The following is a 17,953-nucleotide window of genomic DNA, read 5'->3' on the forward strand; positions in this document are numbered from 1 at the left end:
TGTTGAATGTATGTTTCACAATGACTATTTTTCTGGAATGGAGGTACTTGAATAAAATGAGCAACAAGTTTCATCAGTTTCATTTATAGAATTGAGATAAGAAAGCTAAAACCTTTTTTTATTGAACCTTTCAAGTTTAGATGACAATATTGAATTCTCTATCAAGCTTTATGTTTCATTAGTTTCATGTATTGAAGGTTCTCCCATGTATGGTTAAAAATGCTTTGATTAAAAAATCTTATATGTGTGCTTGCATTTATACGACCCCACTTACACTTAAATTTGTTAGTATCATCATGAATGTTTATTAGAGAATCTTCATGTGAGCATAACTTGATTTAATAAGAGCTTGACATACTTCATAAAGTAGTTTTGTTTTAGTTTTGGAATGAATTGTGAACATCATGTTGGATAGTTTATGAACAGTTTCGTGTTGAAAGGTTTTATGAATTGCTTCATATGGGGAAAAATTTTACATGTCGTTTTATATTAAAAAGTTTTGCAAATGTTTTATGACGGAAAGATTTGTGAAACTTTCTTGTTGGAAAGTTTTAATGGTTTTACCCACGCCAAACATAAAAGCACTTGGTTGTTTTGTGTCGGAAAGAGTTTTGGTGGATTGTTTATGAAGGGTTTTAGGTGTCGCTTTATTTGAAGGTTTTACAAGTTGTTTTTAGATTTAGAGTTTTATGATTTGCTTTGTGTTGGAGGTCTCTTTATGTCTTTCTTGGAACGAAATCATATTTCGTATGTGAGATTTTTTTTTTTCTCTTTGTGTTTGCTTCTAGAGTTAAGTTTGGAAGGATGTGAGTTGAAAGGTTATTTTGGTTTTAGTTTTGGAAGCTTGATTTCCCTTCGTTACTTTGAGTTTTGTTTAGGAAATAGTTTGGTTAATTGAGTCGGGTTTCGAGTGCTTTCTTTGAAACCTGGGGATAGCAAATGGCATCAAATCTGCTTTTCTCTTATTCATATTGTATTGAATTGGAGTGAAGGGAATTTTAGAAGCATGCTTGGCTTCAAAGAGGTGTGCTCAATAATAAGATGTCTACATTTATTTCATTATTTTTTATTTTCATTCCTTCCTTTTTGGCAGTTTGTCACTTTTTTCTTTGCTTTTAGTCTTTCTGTCACTTCTCTACTTGTGCTTTAAGATTGAAATGCTTGCAAAAATGGGAAAACTCAAAAGATAAATGGCTCAACAGCAAACAACAAAAAAGGTACGTTCTTATTTAATTGCATTTTTTTATTTGCTTATTATATATATATATATATATATATATATAGAATGTGCTCTAATACACTCCTTTGCTTTTATGTGTTTTGCGATGTGCGATGAACTTTTGCAGAGCAAAAGGGAATGAGCATTAAAGCACTAGGCGAAGGAGCATGCACAATCGGATCCGAGCATCAGTCGCCCCCATTCAGTCTGATGGGGGCGCTACGGGAGGAACCAACCAGGTCATAGCCCCTGGTACTGTAAGTCTCCTTAAACTTAGAAAACTTTTAGGAGCCCTCATAGTTGCACGCTCCCTACCTTTTAGGACCCTATAGAAACCTCATTTATAACTAAGATTGTTTTCTTTTATTTTAAATCCCTAAACCTGTTGACACACGTACAAATGTCTTAAGAATTAGAAACACAATTAATTTTCATCCCATAACTTTAGTGACACTAGATGACAAAAATTAAGGACCGAATCATAAATAACATAGACTTAGGATATATGCTCCCTATAGGATAAAAACATCAAAACATAAACTCAATGACATATTTTCCTAGATTTAGTGTCCCTTAATCTATTAATAATCAACCAACCAAATCATTCATAATTCAGCTCTTAAAATGCATTAAAACACTTAATTTTTACTCAAACAATAATTAATGAGTATAACCACTAAAATGCAAAACATAAATCAAATTTAATCAATTTATTAATCAATCACTAACAACTTAAAGTTTTAAAAATATAGACTAAATTAGGAGGACAAACCTAAACTAAAACTTGCTTGGATAAAAGACTCCTAAGATTAATCAAACCTTAAGCTAACTCTTTAAAATCAATCAATAAACTTCTTTATTAAGAAATCACCTAATTCGCCTTTCTTTTTTAATTTATAATCAACTAAATTAATTTAACAAAATTGGTTATCACTGGGTAACCCAGACCTACGAGGTTATTAAGTTAACCCCAAGAAGGGTGAAATAAACCTCTCGACATCGATGAGCAACAAAAGTGGTAATTAATTAAACACTAAAATAAAACCTTTAAAATCAATCTTAAAATATTAATATTTAAACTTCAACTAAAATTTCTATTTTGCCTTTTAACAAATCAAAACACAAGCAACTTTAACTAAATCATCCTACATAGTATATACCCAAAACTACACATCCTACTACACAAACCTAGACTTGTTTATTATGACACGACTTCTAGTCCTAGGATATGCCAGTGTTTTCTTTCTTTCTATTTCTGTAATGTGACGCATTGCGAGTGAAATGTGTGCTGGTTGTTCTTGCGGTTTATTTTAGCTTTATGTGATGCTTTCTGTGATGATTATTAGTTCTTTTCTGCAGTGTTGTGAGCGATAAAATACCCATAGATTATGAACATTTTTTATACTGACGATGTCTCTTGCAGGTGCCCGTGCTCACACAGCGCTAAAGGAGGTTAGAAACAAATAAAAAAATATATAACTGCTACAGGTGCTTCAACTGCTTAGCCCCCAAATAAATAGAACACAGTCAAGTGGTTTGATTTGAGCATTTTTATTTCATATATAACTACTTGGATGATTTTGATTATAACTGCTTAGGATAACCCTGCAAGAGAGTATAGATTTTCATTTTTCTGATGTAACGTATTAGATGTCAAGAGTTGCGAAAATCTTTAAACAATGTATTTTTAAATATAAAAAGGTCCAAAGGGAAAAGAAAATCTCTTATAGAGAATTTCTTTTTCATTTGGACATCCTCTTGAAGTACGAGGAATCCAAAGGAAGGAAGACTATCCATAGACGAATCAAGAAAATGAGGATGAAGGTCGAGATAAAAATGCCTTATTTTAAGATTTGTGTCGTTCCCTAGGAGTAGAACTTGGGTTGTTGTCTGTGAAGTCCAACCACTACTACTTTTTTGTACTCTGTAATGTATATTGTATGACACTTGTCATGAACTCTGGACACTCTTTCTGCAGTTTTTGTTGTGATTGTTTGTTTACTTTGTTTGCGCGATAGAACATCATGATTTTTATAGGTTTCTTTCTTGCATGCACATGTGCTTGACTCGCTAGGCTCTTAGGGATAAAATTTTTTTACTCATAATTAATAATAATTTTTTTAAGAATTAAATAACATAGAAACATAACGATCTATGAAATAATCGGAATCGTCCGATGTCTCATGCATCTTAATGCATTCTCCTATCTTTCTTGTTTAGACACTTCCCCGCCTACGGGTAGAGTACGGATAATCTAACCTATGAGGATGAAGTGTCAGACCTAGGGAAGTTTAGTCATTCTAAAAAATTATTTTTATAAGCATTTTTAAAACTTCAATTAGCACGCATTGCATTAGCAATTAACTAAAATTAAAATTTAATTGCATTAGTCTTAGAAGCCCAAGATCACAAAATTCTGACATCATTAAGGCCTTCAAATGTCTAGCAAACGATCCACGATCAAGGGATTCAATATCAGCCGTCCATCTAAACCACTCCCTATTTACCCTTGATCTTCCTCTTATTTATGGGTCATGTAACTCTAGGAAATTTATAAATAAAGCCCTCCTTCCTCTTGAAAAGGGACCGCTAAGCCTAAGGAGAAAAGAGAGAGATCGAAAATCACTCTTGCCTCCTTGCCTCCTCGACCACAGCCTGGAGTTCCACCGGACCACCACTTGAGGCCCTGAGCTCTGTTGGACCACCACGAGAGGCACAGAGTTATGCTGGACCACCACCTAAGGCCCAGAGTTATGCTGGACCACCACTTGAGGCCCTAACCTCCATCAGACCATGACCTGAGGTCCAGAGTTCCACTTGACTACATGAGACCCTGAGTTCCGTCAGACAACCACTTGAGATCCTAAGCTCCGTCGAACCACTACCTGAGGCCCGAAGTTCTGCCAGACCACTACCTAAGGCCTTATGTTTCGTCGGACCATTACTTGAGGCCCTGAGCTCCGTCGGACCACCACATAAGGCACCGAGTTCTGCCAGACTACCACTTGAGGGCATGAGCTCCGTCGAACCACCACTTGAGGCCCTGAGTTCCTCCGGACCACCACCTGAGACCCGGAGTTGCGCCAAACCACCACGTGAGGCCTGGTGCTCTGCCAGAACACCACTTGAGGCCTAGACTACCGCTGGACCACCACTTGATGCCCGGAGTACTCCCGGAGTTCTGTCGGACCATCACTTGACACCCGGAGTTCCATATAACCACCATCTAACACCGGAATTCTGTCGGACCATCGCCTGACGCTGAAGTTCTACCAAACCAACGTTATGCTACCAACTAAAGCCCGAATTTTCAAGTAGCACCGAAATTCCGCCAGTCCACCAAGTGACGCTGGACTTTCATCGCCGTTTGTTAGTACATTTCAACCAAATAGTTGACGTTTGTAATCTGATCGCCCTTAGGGACGAGTCAGCCCATTATAATCTACCCAAATACTAGTGGAATTATTTTAGACTGGGGCAGGCCCCATGATTTTTTTCCTTTACAGGGTTTTCTACGTAAAAATATCTTGTATTCTCTGTGTGAGTTGGATATCTGTACAATGCTAAGACGTATTATTTTAACTCTATCGCCGCGTATATTCTAGCTCGTAACAATATGTATGTTTAAATGCCACATTAATGAGCTACAAGGTGATGAAATAAAGAAATTAAAATGAGAATGAATATTTATGTAAAAAACATTAAACAAAATATGCATACAAGTAAATTTAAATAAGAAGAATGTGTGCTAATGCAAATTAACTCTGAAAGTTATTTGGGTTTCGTTTGGGACATTTTTCTTCCTGTTTTCCAGAGCAACTTTTTAGTTCAAAAATTTCTTGAAATTGAAATTTTTGTATGAAAAAGCTACTTTAGAAAGCAGTAAAGACACTATCCCAAATGAAACCTAAATCAACATATAAGTGATTGTGAGTTATTCAGAAAGAACATCAATAACATAAGGAAAAGAGAGAACTTGCAGAAAAAATTGATGTTGCTTTGTAGCCAAAGCATTAGCCACATTGCAGGGAAAAGTCTCAAGAAAAAACAAAAATGAAAGGAAGCTAACATGTGAAGGCATGTGGAAAGATTAATTGTGGTCATTTTTGGAAAGCAACTTTTCTAGGCATGAAAAAAAAAACAAAATTATTAGATGTGGATTATATTAGTGGTGTAAGTGAGTTAAGCAGGCTCAAGATTGACTCGTCAACGAGCTCACGAGTCAAACTTATCAAGCAACGAGTCGCTCTATTAACTTAAAATCATTTTCTTGGCTCTTAAACTCGTTGAGCCGCTCGATTAACTTACAATATATTTTAAATAAAATTTAAATTAGTATTATATAATATACTTCAATATTGTTAAATTAATTATATATTCCAAACAAGCTTGAGCAATCAAACCGAGCTCGAGCCTATAAAATTGGATATGATCTAATTCAATCAAGCAAGTTTGTCTAGGGCGGGTTAGCTTTATCTACTTTAGTTCATCAACAAGCCTGTTTGTAGGGGTGTCAATATTCGACACAACCCGAAAACCAACACCCGACTCGAAAATTTCGGGTTTGGGTTAGGTATTTCGATCTGTTTTTAAAATCGGGTTGAGTTCGGATTGGCCCGAAAACCCGAAATCAACCTAATTTGACCCGTTTTTAATTGATTTAGGAGAATTTTAGAAGATTATTATGAAATAAGTAAATGTTATTTCCAAAAAATAATAAACCACGTAGTCCAAACTGAATAAGTTTGGTTTATTTTAAATTGATTGAAGTAAATCTTACCTTAATTTGATTTAGTTGAAGACATATATATAGACATATATATATATATATATATCGCATGTGCTTGGACAAGTAGGGCAGGAAAACTTCAAAAAAAAAATTAAATAAAAAAATTTTAGTAAAACATAAAAGAAGTGTGTCAAGTTCAGGTCGGGTTAAAAAAGTACATTGTTAGATTCAGGTTCAACCCGAACCCGACCTAAAACTCACTTTTGACAGCCCTACCAGTTTGATCTCCATAACTCGTGCAATTCCGCATATTGGGGTATATAATAACCACTTATCTGTCATTCTTCATCTCTAAAATAATTTTCCTAACCTGCTGAATAAGTAGTAGGTAAGAAGTCAATAAAGCTAATAAAAATTTTTTTAACAAAAAGCAATCAAGATAGCAGCCACTACAAGCCATCATTAACCATTAAGAAACTTTCTCACTGGCCACTGAGAATGGTATCATAGCATATACAATGCTCTGCTAAGGCCAAAACCAGATACAAAAATGCAAATGGATGAACAGACTGCTACTGCTATAGCAGCACTTATGATGGGCAGCAACAAGCAATCAATAAGCAATGTAGTGGCCATAGTGGGTACCACCACTACTATCTACCAATCTTACACTACAAAGTTCCACTGAACTCCTGCCTTTGTGTGAGCTCCAAGCTCATTATTATTCCATCTCCTCTTCCTCATGATGTGACAAGCGATGACAAGAGCATTATGCCAATGTATTTTTGAAGAAATTACGGAGCTTCATTTAGGACGGTCTTTTACTGCTTCTGAAAGCAGTTTTATAATGCAAAAAATTTAAATTATGTATTACAAAGCTGCTTTAAGAAGCAATAAAAAATTGTTCCAAATAAAACCTAAATTTGAATAGTATTTAACGTTGCAGGTTCCTTGTGACACCTAATGCAATATCTAGTTTCTACAACTTGGTCGTTCTTATCTATTCTTCTAATAATTGAAAGAAATTTCATCTTGCTGAGCACCTCATGGAATGGTAGATCTTCAACACATCTCCCGTTGTTCACAACAATATTAGATTGCTGTTAATGTTTCCTGTTATGTCCTGGAATATTCACGACAATAGAGAAATGCAAAGTTTAAATTCTTAGTTTTGTACGAAGATCCAGCACACAATCATATAAAAAAAAGAGTTTAGCATTCATAAGAGACACTGGAGTTTTTACGTGGAAACCACTGAAAAAGGGGGAAAAATCATGAGGCTTGACCCAGTTTAAATGAATCAACTAGTGTTTGCAATAAATTACAAATGAGACATTTCCTTGGGGGAAAGGCCTTGGTTTGATGTAGCAAATATACATCACAGAGAGTGCATTAAATGGTGGGAATTGAAAGAATCAATATTGACAAGTTTGTTTAGTCGGTAGAACCATAGTCGGCACGCGACGGAGGTTGGAAAGACTGTAGTCTGGTGACGGTGGTCGGAAGGACCGTAGTCGGTGGGCAACAGAGGTCGAAAGGACCGTTGTCAGGGGATGGAGGTTGAAAGGACCAAAATCGGCATTCGATGAAGGTCAGAAAGACCGTTATCTGGCGACAGAGGTTGTGAGGACCGTAGTCGGCAGACGATGGAGGTCAAAAGGACTGTAGTCGGGGGTGACAGTGATAAGAAAGACTGTTGTCTGACGACAAAGGTTAGAAGGGCCGTAAATAGTGGGCGATGCAGGTCGAAAAGACCATAGTCAGTGGTTGAGTAGAAGTCTGGGGTTAGTCAATGTCTGGGTAGAAGTCCTGCGTCATTCAATGGACGAGTAGAAGTATGTCCTCAGTCAGTAGTCAGGCAAAAGCCCGGCGCTAGTCGGTGGCAAGGCAGAAGCCCGACGATAGTCTTACGATTGTCGGTGGTCCAACGATGATCAAGGAGTCTAGTGGTAAGAGAACTCTAATTTGTCTTTATTCCTTCTCTTCCTTCTCCAACTTCTCCTCCTTGTTAGGGTCATCTTCCATGAGGAATGTGGGATTTATTTATAGTTTTCTGAGAGTGGCATGACCAATAAATAGAAGGGAGATCAAGGGTATGTTGGGAGTTGTTTGAATGGATGGCCGATATCGATCCCCTTGATCGTGGACCGTTTATTAGGCATTTGAATATCTTACAAAATCTTGTCAACTGTATGAGGCATTAGATCATTAAGAGCAACCTTGCACTGCCAACTGCTAAAGAACAAGAAGTAATTGAAAAGAAAAATAAATAAATAAAAACTATTACAATATAGGTAGCATCCAATAACACCCGAATAATTGCTAATCAATGGCAATTATTAATTGGCAAGAATTGTTGAAGATGCGGTCTTAAACTGTGTGATTTCTGGCAGGATGACACATATTATGCCATGCAGCAGTTGACTTTGAATATGCTTTTAGGGATTATTCAATTCTTATGTGTTTTTCATAGTTAACAATTAAATTATTTGCAAATCCAAAAATTATGAAAATAACCTTGTTAAATACAACAAATGATGCGATATAATGTTTAATATAGTGCTTTATAATTTATAAATCTATTATATGTTTCAAATTAATTACTAAGGCTTCATTTGCGACAGCTTTTTGACTATTTTTTAAAGTAACCTTTTAGTACAAAAATTAAAATTTTTATAGTAAAAAATTGCTTTAAGAAGCAGTAAGAAAGTCGTCCCAAATAAATCCTAAATTAACAAAGCGCGATAATACCAAAACTGCTAGTTTTTAAATGTTTCCAAGTCATTCCACCCTCATCATAAACTGCTCTTCCACTATCTCCTTAAAGTCAACTGAAAGACTAAAAAGTAACTACTCTTGTATTTATTCTACCTTTACTTCACATCATATCTTTTTGATGGCAGAAGGCCATTGAGCTAATGGGCAGATATGATTGTATATTAAGATCTTAAGCCACCATTTTTGACAAATTCAACACTGTTTTAAACCAAAAGCAAAGTCTCACTTCACTAACAAATGATATAAAATGAACGTTTTTTGTGATTTTAACTTATATAAGCACTTACATCTTCATATCTTCCATACTTGCAACTGCTGCCATGAAGCTATCAAAGCTTTTTGCTTTCTTTTGTTGTTTGATTCAAGCTTATTTCTTATGCTCTGAGACTGTTTTTGACTGTTTAGTTGTTGAACGAAGGGCCCTTCTTCATTTCAGAAAGAGTCTCAATGATCCAGAAGGCCGGCTTTCTTCATGGCGAGGAAGTGAATGTTGTTCATGGAGAGGAATAAGATGTGATAACCATACTAGTTCAGTTACTTTCATAAAGCTTCGCAATCCATATCCAAATATTGGTAGTTCTGTGGATTTTACATCTCATGGTTTTTGGAACTTGAGTGGAGAAATAGATTCTTCTTTGCTCCAGCTGAAGTCACTTGAACAATTAGATTTGAGCTACAATACATTTGGAGGCATTCCAATCCCTCATTTCTTTGGTTCTCTGAAGAAGTTAAGATACTTAAACCTATCAAGAGCTGGATTCTCTGGCAATGTGCCCGTTCAGTTAGGAAACTTGTCAAGGTTGCAATATCTTGATCTTTCTTCAAGTTTTCCACCTTTAGTTGTTCATGATTTTCATTGGGTATCCAGTCTTTCTTCTATGAAGTTCCTCTCAATGGACTTTATTGATCTCTCAATGGCTGAAACGGGATTGTTTCAACCACTAAACAGGTTATCTTCCTTGAGAGAATTGCATATTTCAAGTTGCCAAGTGGTAGGAATTGTTCAGAACCTTCCATTCATTAATCTCACTTCTCTACAAGTCATGGATATCTCTTTTAACAGCTTCAATTCTCTGATCCCCAAATGGTTTGCTAACTTAAGTAGCTTAGTTCATTTAGATTTGAGCAATGCAGCTTTTTATGGTCCAATCCCTGAGATATTCAGAATTTCTAGCTTCAAGATTATTGATCTATCAACGAACAATAATCTCACAACTGACATTTCTGAGCTTCTTGGTGGAAACTGGAGGCAAATAGAGAGCATTCGATTGGCATCAAATGGAGTGCAAGGATTTCTTCCTCATTCTATTGGGAACCTCACTTCACTTGTAGAGCTTAATCTCTTTGATAATAGCATTGAAGGTGGGATCCCAAGCTCCATGGGCAAGATTTGCAACTTGGAAACTTTATTTTTAGAGGGTAATAAGCTGACTCTTGCACTTCCTAAGTTTCTGGAAGTCCAAGGATGTTTATCAGATAAACCTCTGCAAAATTTATATTATTTCAGCATGAGTGTAAATGGAATTGGAGGTACTTTACCAGAATGGCTAGGAGAGCTCCAAAATCTCAGTGTCCTGGATCTTTCTTATAACATGATTACAGGTTTCATCCCACCATCTCTTGGAAATTTGTCACATCTCACTCAACTTGGCCTCGATGGAAATCAACTAAATGGTACTCTTCCATTAACTCTAGGATATCTTTCCAAACTTAAATTCTTTGGTTTTTCTTCAAATCAATTAACTGGAACTGTAAATGAGGAGCACTTCTTGAAGTTGAGCAGTTTGAAAATCTTCTTGATTTCTTCAAACTCTTTAACTCTTAAGTTTAGCTCAAGCTGGGTTCCTCCATTTCAGATTCGAAATCTAGCAATGAGTTCATGTAAGTTGGGTTCTCAGTTTCCTTCCTGGATTAAAACCCAGAGGGAACTTCAATTCTTTGACATCTCCAATAGTTCAATCTCTGGCAAGATACCAAATTGGTTTTGGGAGGATCTTTCTTTAAATCTCTCTCTTTTAAACATTTCATTTAATAAGTTTAAAGGTCGGATACCAGATCCCATGAAAATTGCTCCCTTTGCTGATGTGGATATGAGAAATAACCTTTTCAGTGGGTCAATTCCAATGCCCTCAACTCAAGTTGAGCAGCTTGACTTCTCCTGCAATCAATTTTCTGGTACTATTCCTTCCAACTTTGGCCAATTGCAACCTTACATTATCCACCTCTCCCTCGCCTATAACAATTTATCTGGAACAATTCCTTCTTCCATTGGATATCTTCAGGAGCTCCAAATCATAAATCTTTCAAACAATTTTCTAATAGGATCAATCCCTTCAAGTTTGCATAATTGTTCTTACCTCAAAGCTCTTATTCTTGAACACAACAATCTCTCAGGACAAATTCCTGATTCTCTTGGAAAACTTATACAGCTGCAAACTCTGCACCTCAACAACAATGACCTATCAGGTCTGATTCCTCAATCCCTGCAGAATTGCACCAACCTAGAGACACTCGACCTAGGAAACAACAATCTCAATTATTCAATTCCAGCTTGGTTAGGTGAGAGACTACCAGCGCTTCGAATTCTTCGATTGAGATCAAACAAGTTCACAGGTCAAATACCCTTTCAACTTTCTAATCTCAAATCCTTGCAAGTGCTTGATCTTGCCAATAATCACCTTTTCGGGGCAATTCCTCGTAGCTTTGGAGCCTTTAAAGCCCTAAATAGTCCATCGAAAGTAAACACTTATCTTCGATATGGCCATTACATAGGAACTTACTATGAAGAAAACATATCAATTAATGTAAACAACAGACAACAAATATACACCAAGACTCTCTCGCTTGTGGCAAGTATTGATTTATCAGGAAACAAACTGTCAGGTGAATTCCCAAAAACTTTGATAAATCTCTCTGGCTTGATTTTTTTAGACCTTTCTAATAATAATCTAACAGGAAACATCCCACAAAATATTAACTGCATGAAAGAAATTGAGTCTTTTGATCTTTCAAACAATCACTTTTTTGGTGAGATTCCTATTACTATGTCATCCCTTATGTTTTTAAGCAATCTCAACTTATCAAACAACAAATTTTCTGGAGTGATACCAAATGGTGGTCAGCTAACAACATTCAGTTCATCTGCATTTTCTGGCAATAAATTTCTTTGTGGTCTACCACTTGACGTGTTGTGTAAGGAAAATAATATTAATGTCAACGATACATCAAATAAGAATGGAGATGATAACAACGAAAATGAATTTGTAGATGAGTGGTTTTACCTAAGTGTTGGCCTTGGATATGCTGCAGGACTACTGGGAATTGTTGTTGTAGCTTTTATAAAAAAGTCATGGTCTAATGCTTACTATGAATTTATAGATTGGTTGGTTGTGCCTAAGAAACCAAAAAGGCTTAGCAAGAATACTTTTGTACAAAAGGAGATAAAATTCAGTGATAATTAAAATTGCATGCCATTCTAGTAGATTTTGTTCAATATATGCATCTTTTTTCTTTGCAACAACTATATTTCTTTCATATATTAAGATACCCTTGCCACTTTTTGTTTATGTCTGATATGATAAATGTTATCAATCATTGTGGACCTACAGGTATTGGGTTGTTTGTATTTCTTCTACCTCTTGTTTAAAGTTTTTTTCAAAATAAAAGCATCTACTTTTAAAGTCCAAACAACCTTTTCTTCTCCTTATCCATTATCCAATATGATTTTGGGGGTTTGCAATACATGCGATTTTTCTTGGATTTCATAGTTTGTTGGTATTTTTATGGATTTTAACCATTGTGATTTTGTTTTGGGGAGACAATTGATTGTTTGGAATTAGAAAAATGTCAAGTTTTTTGAAATTTTATGAATTTATTAGATTTTATCATTTGATTGGATGAATTAAAAATTAATATTAAATAGAAACTATATAAACACCTTCAAATTTCTAACCAATTCTTTGTACCAACCTTTCGCCTTTCCCCCCTACATTTCATTTTGTGATTTTATCCTAGCAACACTAACTTTTTGTTTGGAGAGATTAAAGAAAAATCTCAATATGAGAAGAGTGCTTGTTAGATACGCATTTAGGCATTTGTAAAAATTATGAGCTAGTGTAGCCTGTGAATAATCAAAGATTTTATATTCTAATCAACTAAAAATGTACATGCAATGCGAGCTTATATGTTGTAAGATAAAAAAATTGCAAATTGTAGACCAATTTATGCAACAAAAACTTCCAAATTTGTTCATAAATAATAATACATTCTGGAAAATTATAAATAAAATTTTCACTTATGTTTTAAATTAATTTCTAAGCAAAAGAAAATATTAAAATAAATTTAAATACTCTAATATAAAATTATATAAAAGGTAAATGCGTAAATACAAAAGATTGCTTGAAGATTTAATGCAATTTAAATCAACAACATCTCAAATGTCAATGGCTAGACCATGCCAGGTCAACAAGAATCTTTTTCCAAAAAAAAAGTCTCAAATAGTCCTCCTTTCTTGAGAATTTTTCTCAAGGATACCTGTTGAGAAATCCTATTAGCAGTCTTGACAACCTCTATTTCATGCAATAGCTTTTTCAAATCATGAATCTTCAAATCTATAATTCAAGTTCCACTAAGCATTTATTTAAGATCCTATCAAATTTGCCGCACCATGATGCATAGTGATTACTCGCATTTATTAGCATTGCTACCACAGCATGCTTAATATCCACATATTGCACATTAGTTGCCCAAGTGTGGAGCACACACCTTCTACAAATCGCTTGCTGCTCCTAAAGTATCCAGACATGTGAAGAAGCCAGAGCTTAATTGAAAATTTTGTTCTCTGCTCTATTTCAAGACGTTTGTACTATCAATTATCTATATGATCCATTGTATTATCACAAAACGCAACTTGCCTGAGGCTTTGAATTATCGCACAAATGTCGCACAAATGGGATCGATTCGGGGATACATGCTAGAGTTACACACCTAGTCACTCAAAATCACTTATTTTACTTGCTACTAGCCCTCATCGAGGAGAAAATTTGTCAAAACACTTGAGCGCCCTCACTATTTTATTTTATTTTATTTTTTCTTCTTCAAACCTGCCATAATTACTTTAAGCCATACTTTCCAAATGAATGTAACCTATCCTAGTCTCTACTTCCATTTCTTCTAGGAGCTCTCAAGAAATCTCCTCAAAGGTTCAACAATATTATTATCCAAAAATTGGTGCTTCAGCCTTCCCTGATATAGTTAGATCAGAAAATACACATTTAGCTCAATTTAAGATATAGAACTATCCTGAAAATTTTCTTAGATGATTGAAGAACATTTGTAGTCACAATTCCATAAGAAAATTACGATGGAAAACTTGTCAATATTATACTTGAGAGGTGTAACTTCAATGCCATACAAATTAGATGACAGAAAGAACCAAACCTTCATTTGAAAAGCAAAACACAAAATCTTAGTGAAGTATCTATTAATTACCAAGGACTGGATTATTTATCAGTGAGCAGAACCTACCTATCTTAAGGAGATAGAGCAGTTGACTAGAAAGAAAGCATCAAGGAAGTTTAAATTAAAGCTTTATCTTTACTTAATGTTTGCCTTTACTGGAAGAACTGGTTGTATCATTCATAACACACCACCTATCAGGACTCTTTGCTTTCATCTGTTGGGGGATCTTAAGAGACGGTCTTCGGCAGGCACTGGGAAGCTCTCCATGAAAAGATTTACAGATGTAAGTTTCAAAGTTGTCATAATCCTAGAAAACATCAAATAGCAGCCCATTAGTGTAAGATTTCAGATGAATCAAGATTCTTCTCTAAAACAGCATATCTTATGGGAAAGAACATTCAAATAATGCATGGCTAATCACCTATCATGTAGACGAAAGGTGTTTGCCCTAACAGTCTAAAGAATAGGCCAGAGTTTTAAATCCCCATACCAAAAAATAAAACAAAAATAATAATGCATAGCTTAAGAGGCCTCACAAATCTAATAAAAGATGTGCATCCATACGTATCTTTGATGAACCACAAACTTCCACAAAATGTTTCTTTTGGAATGGTAATAATTTACCCTAATGTAAAAAATCCATTAAAACAAGCTAATTAAAATAATTTCAATTTTGTGCGTCTTCCTTGGCCTTCCTGAATTAAAAAAAATGTCATCTCTTGTAATTGGAACAAATAAAATATAGTGAAATTTGTGTAGCAGTGGATTTGAGAGGATTAATCTTTAAATCATGTATTATTTGTCTTCTGTTTATCTTTTGCGATTTTCTTTCAGGTTAATTTATTATGTAGAAAAACTAGCACAGTGGATGTTTAAAGATAAAAAATATGATAAAAAAAATAGTTTCCAGATAACGAAAATGACAAAACTGACATCGTTGAAACTTAAAAGAGATGTAAAGGGCTAAAACTAACATCATAAAGCGGTAACCCATTCACAACCACCCAAGGTACATATCTATGAGAGGGTTGCAAAGCATTGGTTTGTGCTGCATACTGGAGTTCAACCTGCAAAATAATTTCCAATCACAGATAAAGTAAGACAAAAGTTTATGCTTAAAATTAATGAATCCTTTTAGGCAGAATGAATATGATATACAAACTACAATTAGATTTTAAAAAGAAAAACAAATACAATAAGTAAACATTGAATCATAGGCTTTTAGCAATTTTGATGGGTGGGATTGCAACCATTTTTTAGTAGTAAACAGGGGAGAAACCAGCACAAATGGCTAGAACATGGCTAAACAGTTCAATATGCACATGATTTTTTAGAATATATAGTTAAAAGAATCCAACAAAAACATTTGCAAGTCAAACACTTACACAGGAGCATTCTTGAAAAATAAACTTGATTGAGTTGTCTCTACCTAAAGGTATGATAAGGCTCTTATCAGTAGAATGTCAAAGGATGGCGATAGCTTGATTGAATAGCCTTATACCAGAGAGCAAAGAGAATACAATAAGTCCCTTACCTTGGGATTCAGTGATTGTCATGAAAGATGTTTAAAAATTTTGAAATATCAAGCATTATTTTCCTTCTTACTTCATCTTGTATGAGAGAAAAGATCTCATTTAGTGATGATAGATTTTCTCTATTTAGATTTGAACATGAACTTGATCGAAATCATTATTAAATCATGTAAGGAACATGAACTCTCTTTCTCTTTCTACAAATTATTTGAAAATTATTGTATCATCGTAGCATATCATCTTGCGATCTTGGAATAATTCAATTCAAGGCAATAAACATTTCATTGTATTAAAATACTTGATAACATGAATGTTACTATGCTGGTTTTTGAAATTTTAGTTTTTATCTCATACGCTCACTTTTTAATATGCTTGGTTGATGATAACCCAAACATCTTTCGTAATATAATGAAACATATATAACCTACTGATTTCAAGTATCATGGTATTCCAAAACCATGTCATGATCATGAAATTCATTACTTTATCTCAAAGTATAAACTTTGGGCCCTTCAACTCTTGAGGAGGATCCAAAAGGTGATGGATCTTTCTCTTTTCCTTAAGGAAAATCTTCATATAGTTTCACTTGTTCAAGTGATATAAGGCTTGTAGCCCTTAATTAAAAGTTCTTCCTTAATCTAACCTTCACTATTCATAATGGTTAACTCCTTGGAAGGGAAATTAAAGAAACCTAACATAATGAAGAGAATGAAGAATCCCGACAATAAGGAAAGATAATAAAGGTTAAAAGAAGGTAGCCTTAACCTCGCTTTGATAACATGCTCAAACATAGGGAAAATTAAAAAAAGACTGAATTTATTGATTGATTCTATATAAAATGTTAAAGTATATATAGACTCCTCCAAAAGTCTTACAATGAAAATAAATTGAAGCTATCTTTAAAAAAAAAGCTCCCAAGAGAGCCCGGGGGCTAGAAGAGGAAGAGGAGGCACACAAATTGCAATCTAACAGCCTTAAGAGAATCGATCCAATGATTAGAATCCTTAATCCATTTGCTAAAGCATCCCTATCAAGATTAGTTGACTTGAAGACCCCACGATCATTCAATAGATGTGACTTCATATGATTAGGTGTTTACAAAGTATTATATGTGAAGAGGAGATATTAAATCATTTATTTGTTTGAATTTTGACCCTCAAAGAAATGCAAAATCAATCAAACCTCACCATAGTTAAAAAAGCTCCATACAAAAATGATAGGTTCGATAGTCCTATAAAGGGGATGTTGAGAGGGATGTAAAGAAGATGAGCAAATTCTAGTTTCCTCCCTTCCATCACCATATAAATCTCTTTTATTCCTGATCTAGTGAAGAGCCAAAATAGATTCCTTGTGTTATCCACATCACCATGACCCAATGTTGTTGCATGTCAGAGGTGGTCCTTCACTATATTTACACTAGTAGATCAAGTTGTCATTTTCCATACCTATCTTTACAACAAAAGTTGTTTTCAAATTTTGACTAGTTGAAAAAATAAAGAAGAACTGCAAAATACAACGTGACATAGTATCTTATATTTCTTAAGTAGAAAAAAAAAAGTTACTTGAATAAAACAAACCTCTTGCCATGTCCACTGTTGTAGCAGTTCACCAAGGTTGTGGATCTAGCCTAGTCTTCTGGAAACAAGATTCCCAATCATTGTACTTATTCGCGAGGACTAAATTCTCAACACAATATATGAAACTGAAATGTCGTTGCTGCATCAAATTCAGACGAACTAATTTTTTATCCATATAAAATATCAGAAGTATAACTCCAACCAAAAGTAAACAGAAACAATAACCAAAGTTAAGGTTAACTACAAAAATTTGTAAACCATCGCTGCAACATGTAGGATCACCTTATATAATCTTCATACTATAAATGTGTGCTAGTAACAGGGAATTACATACAGTAAGATGATGCATTACCACGTCCGGCCAGGAATTAATAGCACAAGCTTCCACAGTGTTCAGAAAGCATTCAGACGGCCCATGCTGCAAATTAAAAAAAAAAATCTTTAGTCCAAGAAGACGTTTTCAAGCTCATTCCCTCAATTCCCCCTTCACCAGCTTTCAAATAATAAAAAATCTTTAAATGTAGTAAGTACCTGCATAAGAATAGTGAGTTGGGCCCAATCATAGCGTTTCCGTAGGGAACGAGACGGAGATCGACAATCGGAGATGGGCCGTCGGAGAAGTCTTGGATAGGGAGAAGACGATGAAGCGGGAAAGAAT

General features: G+C 34.9%; 1 protein-coding gene and 1 pseudogene across 1 annotated transcript; one reads left to right on the top strand and one right to left on the bottom strand.

Moving 5' to 3' along the window:
* The first annotated feature begins 8,569 nt into the window (after positions 1–8,569).
* LOC110107891 (receptor-like protein EIX2) lies at positions 8,570–12,961 on the top strand. Its single transcript, XM_020838329.2, has one exon. The coding sequence runs from the start codon at positions 9,047–9,049 to the stop codon at positions 12,185–12,187; it is 3,141 nt and encodes a 1,046-aa protein (XP_020693988.2). The 5' UTR covers positions 8,570–9,046; the 3' UTR covers positions 12,188–12,961.
* A 1,161-nt stretch (positions 12,962–14,122) lies between these two features.
* The window catches only part of LOC110107892, a 6,254-nt pseudogene continuing 2,423 nt past the window's right edge, over positions 14,123–17,953 (bottom strand).

This window comes from Dendrobium catenatum, unplaced genomic scaffold, assembly GCF_001605985.2.
Source record: "Dendrobium catenatum unplaced genomic scaffold, ASM160598v2 fragScaff_scaffold_920, whole genome shotgun sequence".
Lineage (NCBI taxonomy): Eukaryota > Viridiplantae > Streptophyta > Magnoliopsida > Asparagales > Orchidaceae > Dendrobium > Dendrobium catenatum.